The 18,322-nt window shown below is 39.5% G+C and overlaps 1 protein-coding gene across 1 annotated transcript; it reads right to left on the bottom strand.

Moving 5' to 3' along the window:
- Positions 1–11,118: 11,118 nt before the first annotated feature.
- Positions 11,119–12,022, bottom strand: LOC105228275 (uncharacterized). Its single transcript, XM_011208048.3, has one exon. It carries the CDS (start codon positions 11,874–11,876, stop codon positions 11,277–11,279), a length of 600 nt encoding a protein of 199 aa, XP_011206350.1. The 5' UTR covers positions 11,877–12,022; the 3' UTR covers positions 11,119–11,276.
- Between the last annotated feature and the right edge of the window lie 6,300 nt (positions 12,023–18,322).

The raw sequence follows: 18,322 nt of genomic DNA, 5'->3' as shown, positions 1-18,322 counted from the left end.
GTCCAAGCCTCTGCACCGTATAGCAGGACGGGAATTATGGGCGACTTATAGAGTTTGGCTTTTGTTCATCGAGAGAGGACTTTCTCTCATCCGAGGCTGTTGGTGGTTTTTCATTGGGGGTGTTTTTTACGTGGCGGGTCCCAAACCCAACGCACAACCCTATGCAGGGGATGTTTCGCCTTCTCACTTTAGCTCGCCTTCGAACGGATGTTCTTAGGCTACCCAGAGGATACTTGGTTGAAGACCGGAAGTCGTGAGCTGCTTAAGTCATATGTAAAAGAATCGTTTCTGGCCACTCCCAAGTGAATGGCGATCTGAGATCTTTCCTCACTTGCGTGAACTTCTACACATGACTCCATCCTCCACAATTTCTGTGCCGATAATTGAGCGCGTTCAATATAGAACGTTACTGATCAACTATGTACTTATAAAACTATAATTTTTGAAGAGTTTCGAAAACAATAAATACCGATTAGTAAATTAAGCACAAAATTTTAACAAAGGTTGATTGACAGATTCTCTGAAGTTAAACCGTCTATCTCTGCATACGAGGGGTTCTGAATGACGCACTGGAGGGAAATAATAAAATAATACATAAAAAAAAGTAAAACCATTTCACAGGAAAGAATCTGGCACTGACAAGCAGGCCTTGAAAAACAACGGAACAGCGGCAACTACTTAACTCCCTGTTCGTGTAATATATACGAAGACAGAACAAGTAAGTATTTCGAGTTCACGAGTCGACGCATAGTGCCGAGAATTAGTTATAACACCAACCGCCCACGTGGACATTTAGTCAATGATTTGAGAATCAGAGCCTCAGTTGAGAAGTTGGTTGAGAATAGACGGTATGTATTCCTGTTTTTTGGGGATCACTGAGAAATTTAAAGCCATAATAAATGTTTGCGCTTTCCCCATGAAATTAAGGAATTAAAATTGGTTTTTTTATGATACAATTTTTAATATTAGAGAAAAGGAGAGTGTGATTTTAAAAATATCATAATTTTCACAAGAGAGAAAAATTCAATCAGACTGAACTGTAAGTACGATTTGAAGTCTGAAAGAAGCTTGATGGATATACAGGGTTTGTCCGGAGAATAATAGGACTGAGTCGATTTAAAAAAATGTATGGAACCAATGGTTACAGTTCTTTAAAAACTTTCAAAGTAGGCTACTTCTGCGTCGATGCAGCGCTGCCAGCGCGATTTCCAAGCATTGAAGGCGTCGGGTAAGGTATTCGCCGGAATAGCCTTGAGAGCTGAGATGCATACTGCTTAGATTCCCTCTGTCGTCTCAAAATGCTTGCCTTTCATCTTCTTTTTCAGGCAAGGAAACAAGAAAAAGTCCGGAGGCCACATCTGGGCTGTAGGGCGGCTGCGGAAGCGTTGGGATGCCGACCTTGCTTAGGTAGCTGTTCACAAGAAAGACAGTATAAGCCGGGGCATTGTCGTGGTGTAACTTCCAATCGACTGCGATGTCTTGTCCCGATTGACCCTTCTTTTGAGTCTCTTGCGCACTCCCACGTAAAACTTGACGTTAACGGTTTGTCCATGTAGTACAAATACATGGTGGACGGCAATCAGCCGGACAAACCCTGTAGATTTAATATAACACTTACACTACATAACTTTCGTTGGGACTTTTTTTTATTTTTACTAACTTGGAGTAACAGATAAAATAGTTCACTAATATAAAATTTAGAGTCTTTTGACTTTCACAACCAACTTTATTTTCAAAATTACTTAAATCAATATAATAATTCGAAAGAAAAACACTTAACCACTTTTCCAAATTCTAAGCTTCACAAACGGAACTCATCAAGGTGATGCCGAAATCACTTAAAGAAATGATAATCGCTTTGTTTATAGACACACGGGGTAACGGCCATCGAACGCAGGTCTCGTCTTCAAACAGTAGATTAGCTCGAAATGGGGCGAATAATTCACCTGAAACGGGCGTGTGGACGAAGTTGGCAGCAGCACAAACGAAGGCAATTTCACAAATATCATAATGGGGTCAAATGTAATGTAGCCACACACACATGAACGGCACACATGTCGAGGCACTTACACAATCACGCTTATCTCTGTCAGCAAACGCTGTGGCAACAACAAAAGAACACTCGACGCAGAGCATCTGCCAAATCTAGTCGACCTGAGTAAGTTCAATAATCGAGCAAACAATTTGGGGGTATGAGCCCTCACACTTGATGCCACACATGTACTTTTGTGTGTGTATGTATGTATGCAGCGTTTGCGTACGCGAAATGAGTAGTTAAGTTACTTACTGTTGAGCGCAAGGAAAGGTCGGTCGCGCGAGGGGGATTCGCAAGGATTAGCAAATAAACTCGCACCCGCACGCACGCACGCCGTGTGCCGCAAGCCGTGTGTGTGTGGGGATGTGTGGGTATGCGGATGATAAGTATGCATGAGAATGCCCGTTGCGATGCAGGAAACCATATGTATTTTATTGCGAACGCATAGGCATGGAGGCATTTGTATCAGTTAAGTCGAACACCTTCACACACACATACACACACACACACACACCAGCTATGGTACTTGTAATGTGTACTTTTATTGCCAAACGTTTTGCACACTTTGCGGCCACAAAAAATGCGAAAATAAAAATGAAAACAACAACAAACAACTAGGAACCAACAATGTTCGCTCGTATCGAAGTCGAGTATTCGAACCCATATCCATTTTCGATACACTTAACGATTTCCCCTGGCCAAGTCGCCTTTTTCAATTTGAAGAACGGCAACGGAAGCACTCGAAAGCTACATAGTATAACAGCAACACCGCGCGGAGAGCACTCGCTTTGTTGATAAATATAACAGCAATTGACTTTTAGTCCGCCAATTCATTTCAAGTTGCAGGATAACAAAGTGTTTTTCTTTATGATACCACTCGGACGCCCACATACTGACATATTTATACACACACTCATACATATGTATGTACACATATCGAAGATATACGGTTCATGCTTATACCGCACACTTGTCGCTGGGTGTGTGCGTGCTAAAACCAAAGTATTTCTTATTAAAAGTTTAGACTTACTTTTCAAACATACACACATACACATGCACACTTCTAAATGCCAAACATACTGCTCATTGGGGTCCGCACGAAGATAGTGTGAATTGAGTCTCACATGAAGGGTATATGGGTGTCTGCCGAAAAGTTTTGCAAAGATTAACAGAAGCACATGTCAATTTTGCTTGTAAAGAGTGTTGCCCTGGACCTTTTTCCCGCTGACTGCAGTAATTTAATAAAAAACTTCCAATCGCCATCCCGAAAACATGTGTCAAAAAACTTTGAGACGCTTAATTTGACATCGAGTAAACGTTTGGTTGGCGCTAACGCGGAGATAATGTCATGTTGTCCGTCATTTGTTCGATGACCTTGAGGCAGCTAAGCCGACTGGTAACTGACTCTTGGATCAATCGGGCCATTGGTGGACATGCCATATACAACAACAGAAATTGTTGTAGTCACTTATTTTTTGGAAGGAAATGAAAAATTACCCAAACATGCACCATGAAATTGATGATAGCGAGCACCGAGGACGTCTGTCTCAGGGCCCAGGAAAAGCCAAAATGAAGTAACAAGTGTGAAGAGTATGAAATTTAAGTGTGAACAATATCGCAGTGAATTTCAACTGCTTTGAATTCTATATTTTCGTATTCAATTTTTGGCCACTTTCAAAATTATAGAAACCAAAAAATCGCGTTAACTTCGGTTGGACCGAAGCCAAATTATCAGCAGTCGATTTGTTTTTTTTTGTTTTAGGGTTGTCAACCCATTGCCACATAAATGACGGCAAATTTAGATATTACGTTAATTTTGGGATACCTTGAACAATATCCTTTACAGATACAAAAGATCCCTTACAAATTTTCATAGATTGGACCGTTGTCTTAGACCATAACTCTTGCCAAATTTTGTGAATATATCTTCTCAAATGAAAAAGTTGTCCATAGAAGCACTTGATTCCTATTGCTCAGTTTGCATGGAAGCTATAGTGGTCCGATATTGGCAGTTCCGACAAAAGCTAAGGAACTAGTTCGCATGTATACAGACAGATACACATTTGCAGGGTCTCCCACGCTCCTGTAACACCTAGACAAACTTCTTTGCAAACTTAATATACCCTGTTCAGGGTATAAACGAAAATGTAAGTATATTGACCACTAATTTGCCTTTAATTAGGGATATGTTATTTCGATCAACAGATATTTTCACAAAAGAGTAGTGGTATAAGAGCACCTATCTAGACGCTGCAATACCATCGACATTCATTACTTCATACAAAATTTTTGTCGATTCATATTTTTCTTTACTACTCTATGAAAAACTTGAATACTGAAGAAGCACTAGCAGCCAGGGCTTGTTTCTGAAATAAAATTATTATCATTGAATCTTAAGTCGGGATTTTAGGATAGTTTTTAAAGAACTTTTTAACTGAATACTAGATTTTTGGAGGTGGGAACTAACAATTATTCTCTGGTCACCCAATACGGAGGCCATAACGGTGCATTAGTATACATGGAGCGCATTGGCACTTCATTGACTGTCAAAAGGGCATTATTGGAAAACAAAGCTCTAATGAACAATGGCTCATTAAGCACCAATAAAGAAGACGTCGCTCAACGAAAGCACGATTTAGTGAAATGTGTACGAGTAGGCCTGCAGCAGGATATTTGGGGAAAAGTTTTTTATAAAAAATTCAAGCTGGAGTAGGATCAACTAAACCGCAACGACAAACACTCAAGGTACTATGGTTAAGCATCGGAGGGACTTCTACATGCTTTGCCAACAACTAATGACACAAATTGAAGTAACTGTCGATGGGGTGAAAGAATATATCGAAAAGCAATTAAGCAGATGAAAGCGGCTTAAGTGCAAACAGCATCATGTGACATGAAATTCTTATCAGCTGCCAAACACCTCCGCCATTCAGCTTATTCAAGCGTAGCAGTCCTCCTCCCATCTCGTCCCCACATATGTTCCTGCACATTTAGTTTGCGCATTTGACAACAGTGCGCCCATACAATTCACCAATTCACCGTTAATGATGTGTTTGTGTCGATTAGGTGGCACTGAATGTCCTTTCAATGAGGTGTTGGCCACTTTGCATCGTAGCCTCATCGCATGTCTAATGGCATTTTCATTCTGGCGCTGACCGGAAGCTGGACGATGCGTGTCGTACGAGTACGTCAACTAAATCAGTCATCTCACGCACACATGTGACCTGAGTGAAAGCAATAAATGAGGCGTGGGTGGCGTGAGTGGGAGTGGGGCAACGAGCGCGTGTCGCCTGTCTTAATGCCGCTTGAAGAGGCTGTCGCTATCAGTTTTTGCGTTCTCCGAGAGCAGAGTCTGGGAACATGGACATCTTGGGTGTGAATTATTGGCCCATTCGAAATAGGCATTAATTAGTTGTTCAACCCAAAATAAAACCACCAACAACCATACCTTCAATTTCAATACATACATACATAATTACATACCGAGGTATGTGCACAATGTTTACAGTGTTTCGGGATCGCGCAATCTTTTTCGTACAGAATAAATATCGCTTTTTTGGAGAAAACATTGAATATCCGAGCAAATCTGCAAAGTTGTTGTATTAGGTAAAATATCCCTCAACCCAAGCCTTCATGAGTTCGGAGACATTTATGGTAGCCCTGCTAATTGTGGATTAACTATGACAAATAACTGACCCAAGCGCACTCCGTTTAGCTAACGACACTTACGAAATTATAGTTATGAATACCTTCTAACTATAACAGTGCTGGGCCCACTGTGTAGATAATACGAACGAACGAGTAACGAACTTCCTACGTCTTTCAATGTAATGTTCATTCCATTGACGCACTTTTCCCGTTATTCCCATTTTAATTGCGCAAAATGTGAACGTTTATAGTGCGGACTTAATGAAATGTTTTTTATGTTGGCAGGTGAAAGACAATATTTGTACGGTAGACACGTATGTTGGACTAGGTAAAAGGAACCAAGGGGTTGATAGAAATTATACTTCCTATTGATTTTGGCTGGGTTCAGGAGATACAGGTCTGCATAAAGCAACTTTTTTTCAATAAATCCTGGGAACGGTTTCAGACCGACAGCGAAAAACGGAATCTACATAAATAATATCGACGAAAAACAGATTTATAAAAGCAAATTTCAGGAGAGTGATGTTGACAGATATTCAGAAAGAAGAAAATCATGTATTCTGATTGATTCACCAATGAATCGGTAATTCCACAACTCAGACGCCCTTTTCTCATTTGCACTCGTGTTTCGAAGCGAAGTCTTTAATAATATTGCCATTTGATACAGCTTCGTATTCCCATTGAAGATTAAAGGCCGCTTATTGTAAAAAAATATGTAAGAAACCGAATAATGAAAACTCTACATGTTTTTCTGGGTTTAGAGTCAGTAATTATATATCCCAATTAAATTAGAAGCGAAATTTCTAGACATAGTGCCAAAGCAGTGCATGCTCGAAAAAAGCATGAAGCTAATCAATCAGAAAGGAAAGCAATATATTCATTAGACAAAAAATCTCAGAACTCGAATATTGCTCCCCTTCTCGTCCTTGTGATACCCTGTGTCAAAACTATCTTCTCATAACCCCTTCGACAAGCTCCAAGTTAGCAAAGCAGATGTGTAGCAGAGAAGAGAACTGAGTGATTCTTTCAGCCTATAGTTGGACGCAGGTGCGTGCTCACAAACGGTATGCAAATATTTCCACTTTGTCTTTCACTCAATGACAAATCAAATAAATGGACTTGTAAGCATTTTTACGACTTTCAGCCTAAAAGGTGTTTGTTTTTACCATAGGGTTGACTATTTGTTGGAATAATCAACAGAATGCGCAAATTTCCATGAATTTAGGTGACAGTACATCACATACATGAGTTTGTGTGTGTGATGCAAACAGATTTTCCTTGCGGTGGAGGGGCAATATGGGCAATCATAAAGTCAAGTGGTGGCCATAAATATAACGAGCGACACATGTCGCCCCGGCCTACCGAGGACAACTCGGGTGCACGTAAATAAGAAGTTTGTTACTTTTATCATACATAATGCAAGTACTCATGGACATACATACATACATACCTATGTACATACTCTGGATGTATGTGTGTGCGTGCGTTTGAATTTATGAAAGCAAATAATAAAGATAAGGCCAAAGCTAGTTACGATGCCGAACTGTGTATTTGGGGGAATTGCTGGTTAGTTACTTAGTTGGTAGCCACGGCCAACTCCCTGGCGTATGCCGTGGTCCTCTGCGTTAGTTGTGGATGTCATAAATCTTTATTGAACTTGTCACTATTGATTTGGATTTTTGGCTACCAGCATGTATGATGTACCGTTAAGAGGGCGAGAGAAGTCGGCGGACGTGTGGGGTTCACTGGAATTAAATAATGTCATGTGTCATAATGCCCGGTAGTCTAGTCATACTTCACTATACTTCCACATGCGTATATATGTATGTATGTATGTGTATGTGTGTATCGCATAATTGGAAGTGTCTGCATGAGCCTAAGCACAAAGAATTAAACACCGATGTCCTCCATGTAAACCACACGAAACTATATTTTTGTACACATACACATACGTATGTATGTAGTCGTGTGCTCGAATGTCTAATGCATCTGCTAGTTTCCTCTCGACGCCTCTTATCAGTTTGCCATGCGAAGTGAAATGAGAAATTACTCTTGTCGACTTTTTGCATTTTTCTACCATGTCCAGATTGTTTTGCTTTTCATAAATCACTGATGAATTACATCTACATACGGAATTGCCAAACTAAAACAAACAGAGTAGGACTTTGCAAGTCTATTGTTGTAGAAACCCTGTCGGAAATGTGCGACATGCGGAAGCTTAGCAACAAAGAACTGGAATATCAATAGGAGTTTACTAATATTTTGACCAGATTATGTAAGTCTCCAACTCTTTCGAATTCTGTTATATTCCATTTGAAAATCGACGACATTGAATTCTTAATTTCTTTACGGATTTCTCACAAAACACATTCGGCAAAAGCGTTATAAAACTTCGTATTAGTTTGGGGGCGTACACGCATTACCATTACGTTTGTCAAGATATTGCATTTGGTAAATAGATCTCTTACGACAGGTCAGATTATTAAATTCTGGCTTTCCACAAATATTTGTATCGAAGGAAAAGCTAACTGCCTTCGTCTTAAATCTCATTCGATTTTACCGTTTTCATATTTAAAATTTCTTAAGCGGTATATGATGGTGGTGAACTCCATGAAATCTCTACTGGCCACATATTTCTCACACACACATTCCTACAAGAATGTGCATTTGAATGTGTAAGTAGATACACTGTATCAAATACTAATACACTGTATATATACATACCTATATAGTAGATCCAAACACGGTGCGAACATAAATATTAAACGAACTTATCTCCCAACTACCTTTTGCTTTTGTTATTGACTTCTGCGTTTGGCTGACTATATTTGGTTGCTGTGAAATTTATCATTCATTCCGGGGCAAGTTTGTTAATTATTTATGTTCTCATTTTTACACTGAGACTTAATTTTGTATCAAACACATAATTCGTCTCGTAAGCTTGTTATGTTCTTAGTGAAGTTTGGTGATATATGACCGCAAGCAGAACTTTGCTTATCTTCGATTTCGTTTTGTGACAATTACAAGGGATGGACCATTTCTGTGATGGAGTTCGCAAGAAAAGCAAGAGAGGTTCAAATAGTATCTTGATCCCTTTCTGTCGTGGTTTTACTACTCTCGCAATATGTTATTAAGGGGATTGTAGCATTGTTCACCTAATGGTTGTTTGGAACACCTAAAGTCACTCGATATACATAAATATCAATGATCAGAATGACATCTCTGCAACTGATAGTTTGAGTAAAAATTGAGATACCGTGAAAACTTGGTATACGTGTTCCGAAGGCGAGATTGGTGTTCTAGATAAAATTGCACCTAGGAGTTTTAAATGAGAGCAATGTAAAAATTGGCCAATGCTCGTGCTACCACCCGCTTTTAGATGAAATCCTAAACCTCAAGAATGACCCGTACTCGTTGCCCTCATATGCTTAATATAATTAGAAAATTTTGGTTTCATTAATATCGATCTAAACGCAAGTTATGCTACATTAGCAAAATGTTATTGGACTCGGTTGAAGAAGATATATAAATAAATTGTGTAAATTTAAGTGGAAATATAAAAATACTGGATAGTCGAAAAAGTCTTTTCGTATTTCTAATCAAACTTCAACTTATTTTTTTATATTTATAATGAACTTTAATAAACAAATATGTACCATTTTGGTCGACCACTTTTAACCATTTTTCCGCTAGAGACATTATTCCATCAGTGTAAAACTTTTCTGGTTTCTCGGCAAAAAACTGTAACAATTAATTTTCACAGGCTTCTCTTGAAGCCAACTTCACTCCATTATGGGAGTTCTGTATTGACCGAAACAAATGGTAGTCTGATGGTGCAAGGTCAGGGCTATATGGTGGATGCATCAAAAGTTCCCAGTCAAGCTCTCCCCGTTTTTGTCGGATCATCAAAGATGTGTGTCTAGCGTTGTTCTAATGAAAGACGAAGCAAGTTCTGTTGATCAGTTCTGGCCATTTTTTCCCGATTACTTGCTTCAATCTCATCAGTTGTTGACAGTAAAATGTAAAATAATTTTATTGAATTTTCAAAGATATGTCGACCAGAGCGAGGTGAATCTTTCGGATCGAAATTTCCAGAACGCTAGGGAGCGAACCATTGTCGTGTTACACGAAGTGATACAGCATCGTCTCCGTAAACTTCACAAATTTCATTGGTGGCATACGTGGCATTCTTCTCTTTTTTATACAAAAATTTCAAAATATAGCGAATTGCTAGCACGGGGATATCGCCTGTTTTTTACTAATGTCTGGGAGGTGAAGCAAAATTAAAGAAACTAACTGAGTCTATTAGAGCATTTCCTCGGTTTTGATCCTTGAAATTTAAGAGTGCATAAAATCTTAGGTTACATCCGAACTTAACACTTCCTTAGTTGTTAGAATATCACACCTTAGGAACAACCCATATACCTATAAGGCGTGCTTACAAACGTACTAAGGTATAAACGATGAAATCGAGTTTCGAATGAATGGTCAAAATCGCTTAAACATAACCTCAGGCATCCTATTATTCTGCGACAAATATATAGTGATATTAAAGTTCCGATTTAAGATGACCGTATCGGTTGAAAGCGGTTAATAGTTGGCTTATACTCATGAGTTACAACAGCTGTTAAGGCATTTGTTGTCCCGTCTCCATGCGCGACTAGTCATTACCAAACAATTATGGAGTTTAATTACACGCACATACTAAGCCAAATGCGAAGAGTCTTCACTCATTGCGAAGAATAGTTTTTTCCTTCTATTAGAAATAACGGTAGAAAAGGTCATAAATGTCAAGCGATGTTATTTAATGCCGTTGTAGTAACACCCACCTTTGTGCCGGGTTGTTTTATTGTGTTTTCAGTAATGGACAACATACTCGTATAAGTTGCGTTTCGTGCTCACAGGCAACCACTCTACAAACACGTAGCATTAGCGGCCGATGAGCACCAAACTTCAATTTGCACAAAAAGAAATAAATCTTGAAAGGTTCGTTGAGCCGCCTCGTTATTTGTGCATTGTTTCGCTATTTACGACAACACCTCAGCACATTGTTATCATGGAAGTTTCGAAGTTTGCACTCTAACCGCTCTGTTTGTCGTGTGTCACAATCTCGCTGGGTCCATTGATTCTCATTAACAAGCAAGCCACGCCAACAAAATTTCAGACTTGCGTGTCTTTATGCGAAGGACCACCTCCTACACTCATTACAGCCGACCCCTCGTGTTTGCGTTAAATGAGCGGGAGTATGGAAAATGTCCCAGAAGACTCTTATGCTCCGGAAATTTGTCAAATGTGAAAAGAAAAAATCCACACCAACAGTAATTAGAACTTTCGGCGCAAAGAAAGTCCTGAGAAATGGCGGCCGTAACTGAGTTATTGTTTTTCCATTAGGGTTGCCAGATATTTCACCTTGTAAATCAAATATACCAAGAAACTTCTTCGTTTAATCAGTCAAATGGCACATTTATTTTTTATTTTCTACTATAAATTTTACAATTCACAGACAATTTTTAGTATGGTAAACTAACTTAACTCATACGACAACAAAAGACCTAGCGCGATTTCACTCAAACGCTTGCTGGACAGTGCTGCTCTATCGACGGCGTAAAGCCGAGCGACTCCGGGGCCGTAAATATCCATGGTCGTCAACCGATTGTCTTCGGTGGAAACTGCTGCAATCGCTGTTACACTGATGGGACCGTCTATGTCGGTGTTCGTCGTAGACGTTTTCTTCTCCCTCTTCTTCATCGCTGAGAATATCCCTAGTGTTTTTATCTTTACGATCCTTTTCGTATTTATTATATTTTTTTGATTTCGAAACCTTTCCCGATGGCATGCGTGCATTGGCAGGCCTTGAATCTGTGCCCTTTTTTGATTTTGGCTCAGGTGGTACATCTCCACTGTCAATACTCTCTGCGCTTTCCGCACTATCGACTTCATCATCCTCATCCATTTCGGAGCTCTCGTCCAAAGCATCAACAGCGTCACAAACTCGATAATAAAATTCATTGTGCTTCTGCACAAATCCGTACCTCACTCCACCATTCAATACCTCCTCGACAAGTTTCTTCACTTTATCTTCCGACTGCGAACTACCTTCTGCTAGGTAGCGCACGATTTCGTCCAAGGTCACAGGCTCCTTAAACTCGGCAAGCGCCTCCAAAACTTCTTTTCCCTTTATGGCCTTCGGCATTTTTAATTTGGATATGTACGTTGATTTTTTTTTTTAATTTTCCTCGATAACTTATATTTGTATATTACAAGAATTTTTTCTTTAAACTTTTTTTTTGTAATTTTCATATAAACTGGTGACAACAAATTACATACTATTTGATTATTAATTTTTTCACTGGTGCACAAGACTCAAGGTGGAAATTACTTGGCAACTCTCGTCTCAAGTGGATTTGTTGGAGTGTAGCTGAGCTTAAACAATAGTCAGTAATGGGACAAAGTTTACTCAGTTTGACAATGATTAGCTGCCCGACGCCTCCTTCTGCTGCACCCTCAACACAACACGAAGCGAAGCATTATCGTCAAGGTCGATGTCCTAACGGAGTACTTACAACACACGAACACTTAATTCCTGCAGCTTGGAAGTGTATGTACTTGCAGAGACCTCCCCTAGTAAGATTTACAAGTAAAAAGCTTTTACGTCATTAATCTCGGAACTCGCCATAAAACAAAAGCAATTATTCGTGTCGTGCCCTCATCGAGAGCCGAGGATCTCATAAGGTGCCGCAGCTACATTTATTTCACTACTCAGCTACACCCACACTTGAACACTTATGGTCTTGTACTTGCGTTTGTATGTAAGTATTACGACGACTAATTTTTTATTTCGGATTCGTCGGCGCTATTAATTCTGTTGTTTTATTAGGTAGCGAAGTAATTGGAGAAAACGGTAGCAAAATGCATACCTTTTCCAGGGCATGCCGATTTTAATTGCTCCCTTTCGTACTCTTAACACATTGGCAGTCCTCGTAAACAGCGAAGACCTTTAATTGTATTGCCAATATGTGTTTCGGAAGCTTTACTCATTACAGCAGACATACATATATGTATATATGTATATACATATGTATTGTATAATTTATTCTATATGTAATATGTTGTCATTTTTACTCACGCGTTCGATTCGTCAACCGTGTAAAATTAATTATGGAAAATGGTTAAATCTATGCGTCTTTGGGAGGCAGCGTATTCAGTAACAACAGCCTTAAATGGAGCCGTGTCTAATAAAAATACGGTATTAAGCTCTAGGGTCACCTTCCATGCCCGGAATTTTCGAGCAAATGCCTTTTACTATTTCATTAACTTCCATAAAACTCCACCCTTCACGTATTTAATATTTAAAAAGCAACATTTTCATAATTTTTAAATACACATCCATTATTTTGCTTGGCTCTTGTTTACCTCTTGCCAGCGGTGGCGAGTGAAATTATGTAATTTGCATTAATTTAATATTAGCCTTTGGGGTAAAAAATGTCCCCATTGAACTCTTGCAGGAGTGCGTATGAAACTTTCAACGCCGCTAATGTTGAAGGAGTTTAAAAGTCGACAACAACAACAAGAGCGAACAACAAAAATTGAATGTGCTGCATAATTAGGCAGCAGCTACAACTCTTTCGCTTGACATATTAATTTGGCAACATTTTTGAACTTTCGCCCCAAGGGAAATCTTTTGAAAAGTAAACACGAAAAGCAGCTAAGAAAACATATCCAGATGAAAAGGAAAGTGAGTGAGAAAGTGAGTTGTGTACAAGGAAGACCCTTTTTAAATATGCAGGCTCTTGCTCTTGCATTGTACCTCGCAATGCGCACCTGAAATGTTTTGATAATTATTTTTGTCGTATCCGTTTCTGGTCTGTTCGACGCTTTGTTCGCGTTTCTGTGAAAAAAAAATTGTGGAAATAATTAAAATTTGCATTTTTCTACATACAAAGATTATACTCTTGTTGTTTTTTCCGTTTGTTTTTGTTTGTGCTCTCAACACATGTGCGACGTGTCTACTTTTCACAAATAAATAACTGGACCAATTTAAAGTGCTCTTTGGGAATGCGTGAGCGAAAAGCGCAACTTGAAAATGTTGCACGTTGTGGAGTGTGAATACCGACCAATGGATGAAGGAATTAAGGTCCCATTCACCAATCCTGAATTACGCCAGGTGCAGAAAAGGCCAGCAAATTCTTAGGATTAAGGTTATGTTGAGGCGAGAGTGGATCTCGAGAAGGAAGATGCTGAACTCAATCGTTAAGCTGCTAATCCAACGATCATCTAGCCGCCGATAAACGTTGCGCCCACATTATTTTGCTCATCTTCATGACTCACGCGACAGAATAAAGATGAACCAATTACAAATACATATGCAATACTTGAGCATTAACTATACCGATACTATAACAACAATTCTTCAAGCAGCTCACGACTTCTGGTCAGTGACCAAGTATCTTATGGGTAACCAGAAAACATCCGATAGAAGGCAATCTAAAGTGAGAAGACGAAACATCCGCTCCACAGAGTTGTGTGCTGGGTTTGGAACCCGGCAGGTAAAATACACTACCAATGAAGAAGCACAAACAGCCTCGGATAATAACAATTAGGTTAAATTAGAACGAAATTTGATATAAATTATGAACGAATGAAAGAAAGTGGAAATCCGGCTCCTAAACAAGGCTCCTGCATCACTCTTAAGGGTTTTCATTTGAAGTAAAACCAAGCTAAATTCATCAGTATCCTAATAAATGGGTGAAATATCTCAAGAATGTATGAGTTCCTATTTAATTTCCAAAAACTTCCTTGGCTGAACCTGGCTGACTTTACTTAGCTTTATATACCACAGAAATGAAATGACATTTTATTAACGCACATGCGTTGACATGCAGACACTTAACGGCATCTTAATATTTGGCTTTCGGGCAGATTCTTCCCAAAATGTATTTAATTAGTCAAAATTAACCATAAATAGTTTACAAGCCTAACAATATCAACAAGCATTAAGGTAATTGCCAACATTATGATTACTGAGCACACAAATCATAAGACCCACCTCCGTACAACTGGAAAACGTTTAGCAATTTCCCAGCGGCGCTGAATGTCTTTATCTCATAAAAGTTTAAAGTCACTCACTTACCACAGATCTCGACTATTATTGGAACCGCAAATGCACACCGAACCAAAGGCAAACTAACATTTGAACGACAAACGCCTAGAGGCCATTAAATCTTCCACTAGAAGTTCACTCACACGCTCCCTGAATGTGGCGAACCAGCAATGCTCACTTGTTTCGGAACTTCAAACTGTGCGGCCGGTCACACAAAGCTTGCGGCTGAGACACATTCAAATTCGTAAGTTCACTACGGGCAGATTGAAAATCATGTAAGGCAGCGCGCTTCAGATGCGTCCGCGGTTTGGGGGATGGCGGGGGACCTTCAAAGTCTTTGGGTAAACCTTTCGAGCAAACACTCACGCACACGAACGCGCACACCATATGTGAGTAGGAATTCTGAAACGTGTGTTGGAAGCTTCACGTGCTTGTGCCTTCGCCGTCAAGGGGTGCCGGAGGACCTGGATCAAATTGGCTGAAGCACGCATGAAAAGCCGCATTCAATGTACGCTGATTTTTTGTTAAGAGTTGTTGGCGCAAGAAAATGCGGTTGCGATTGAGATTCTTTAATGTTTTCTTTGTAGCCGAGGGTATGAGGAAATAATATTTTTAAGTGAATTTAATCCTGTAAGGTTATGTCAAAGGAGACCGTAATACACTTGTATCAATGGATATCTGTATGTAGTATTGCCTTTTGTGCTTGTGTATAAATATCAGGTTGCGTGGAAGGTGAAAAGAATTTTTCCGCTCACTTTAACAAAACAAACACGTATTTCGGATTGGAAAATGTTCAGCCACCTGCACCCCTTCCCTTCCGCAGTCACACACAAGCATATGTTGGCATATCCTCTGTTTATTAGCGCCGGATTTACACTATATTCTCTGAATGTCGAATATATATTTCGGAAACTCGCTTTTCCAGAAGCAATCAGTGTTAAGTGTCGCCGGGCAATTAAAGCAGAACCCACCACTATGCCGGTGGTTTTTGCTGTTATCTGAACTCACACCCACCACTCACCGAGTGTTAGTGTTGAATTCCACTTTCTCGCTACGGCGGCTACCTATAAGATTTGATTTTATTTCTCTTCGAGCTCCGTTATTTCTTTGGTTCAAATAGCGGTTCAGTTCTTGTACACCCGCTTTCTGGCATTTTGTCATCACTATGCCACTAAAAGCGTCTGTCATCGTACCGTCTACTGCAAACTTGTCTGACTCCTTCCCTAACGGAGTTAATTAAATGTCAGTCGCAAAAAGACGAGCGTTGTATGGCTTATAAATCACTGTCCAGTTTTCGCAGTGAAGCGATGACTAAACTAAAAATTTGCTGCGTCACGAACCCATCACAAATTCGCGTCACACCCAATCACTTTGCAAGTTCATAGTGCAAAGAAATCATGTAAAATTAGGAGAAAATAATAAAGTGAAGATTCTGTCATAATTGGTTTTCCACAAGATATAACCTACTTGGAGATTTACCGTTAGTTTGCGAGGCATTAGTCAAAAATACAGAACACTAGCCGAGGAACTTAAACATTCACTTTTTCTAAGAGGGAAGAAAATTAGATTCTTGTTTCTATTTTAAATATTCTGAGACCACATCCAAAAAAACTATTTCTTAGGGCTTAGAGTACAATTCTTCACTTCCTTTCGGATCATTCATAGGTCTATCACATCTTCGAGAAATGTTTGCAGTTTTGAGCACTACAAGTTGACTATATGTATAGTAATACCATAAAATCTTAAGATATCCTACCAATAAATCTCAGCCACACTAGATGAAAACTTAACATATCACAATCTCATTCGAAGCTTCTATATGCGGCAAAGAATTTTCTTTATGTCGCTACTTTGTAAAGTTTTTGAGTTCATTATTGACAAAAGGTAGTCAGAAACAACAAACACAAAAAAAAATGAACACTCCACTCTTCACTCCATTGTGCACAACAGGTGGTACAGGATAGTATACTAACGGATTCACAACTGGCTCCGAATTACATATTATGCTTACTCCGTTCCGACCATCCAGTGTCTACATCTACCCTGCTAAGGCAAAAGTATAGATCTAATCCAACTTACACAATTATTACCAATTCCTTATGAACGCAGGTCTTAAATAGTAAAAAACTCCTTATTATTCTCGAATGCCCTCGATTACCATGTGTTAATACCCCACAATCGGGAATTTGTTCCTCAAATACCGAACGGGAAGCCACCACTCGGGGCCTCCGTAACAGACAGATATTTACGATTATTTGCTTTGAAAGAGAAATAAGTAAATAGTATTAGGAGAAATGCGCTGGGATGGTGCGTGCATCAAAAGATTTCACGCATTCAGCTGCTGAAGGGTGAAGCGTTTGTCGAGCACTGAAAAGCAATCGCAGATTAAATGCAGCGCACGAAATGCAGAGTACGAACTGCAGCTACCACTCCGACATCCTTGTCTCTTTTTCATAAAAATGAATTAAATTCTCTGTGTTTGAAAGCATCTCTGTTGTAAGCCTTACCTTCCTACCTCTCAGTCCCTCGCAGTTACCTATATATGTATGTATGTACATATATACACAAAGCAAAAGTCGAGGCAGGTCGGTTTATACTTGAAATGTTGAAGTAGTGCAACGCGACGCAATAAGGACTCTCGGTAGAAGTTTACATTTGTAAATTGATTTCCCCATCTTAAGCCGCTATAGAATTGGCATCTGCTTGCCATTGTGAGGGCTGAATTATCAAAGCGCTTGCACACAGACCCACAAACATAGAGCTCAGCAACGTGCCACCAGTCTGCTGCTGGAAAAGGCAATAAAATACAGAATTGCAAACGGAAAAGTCAAGTAATTTGCAATTATTCAAAGCACCCAATCCCGACATTCTCAGTGCAGCGCGCTCCGTAAACGCCTCTCATTGGAACGGCATTATAAATATTCACACACGAGGGGGGTTGGTGAACAGCTTGAGCAACTGAATTTTTAATACACTTTAATATTCGCAATTTTATATTTCTTCGCTTATTTTGACACTCTCCCACCGCTGTTTGCGAATTTTACAAGCTCGTAAAAGTAATAAAGCCGACGCTCGTGACACTCATAAATGTTAATGTGACAAATAAACATATTCGCACTGTTCGCTGTCTACCAGATGTCCCGGCATTCGATTGTCGTTAAATTCGTGTTCAGACACTCTAAGTCGAGGCACCGTCATCTGCTCGTGGGGTTACCGTCCCCTCCCTCCTATCACAGGTGAATATGCGCCAAATTCATTGTTTCGGTTTTTGTGTTTCTTTTCTGCTGTGCCTACACACCACTTTGCACGTAGCAATATTTAAAGGCACAAGTTGCAGCCATAAATGGGAGGCATTTGTATAATTTTGCAATTTTCATAAAATGTGATTCACACATTTCGGGATAATAAAATAATCATTTAAATAATTTATATACTCAGGCGTTTAAAGGCACATACTCACGTTCAACGCAGTGCGTAGCTTAAAGAGATGCGGAAACTCCTTTAAAGTTGATTTTTGATTAAGCAAACTGTGTTTTCTC

Source organism: Bactrocera dorsalis, chromosome 4, assembly GCF_023373825.1.
Source record: "Bactrocera dorsalis isolate Fly_Bdor chromosome 4, ASM2337382v1, whole genome shotgun sequence".
Lineage (NCBI taxonomy): Eukaryota > Metazoa > Arthropoda > Insecta > Diptera > Tephritidae > Bactrocera > Bactrocera dorsalis.
The sequence above is the reverse complement of the archived record's forward strand: the minus strand, read 5'-3'. Positions and strand labels throughout refer to the sequence as shown.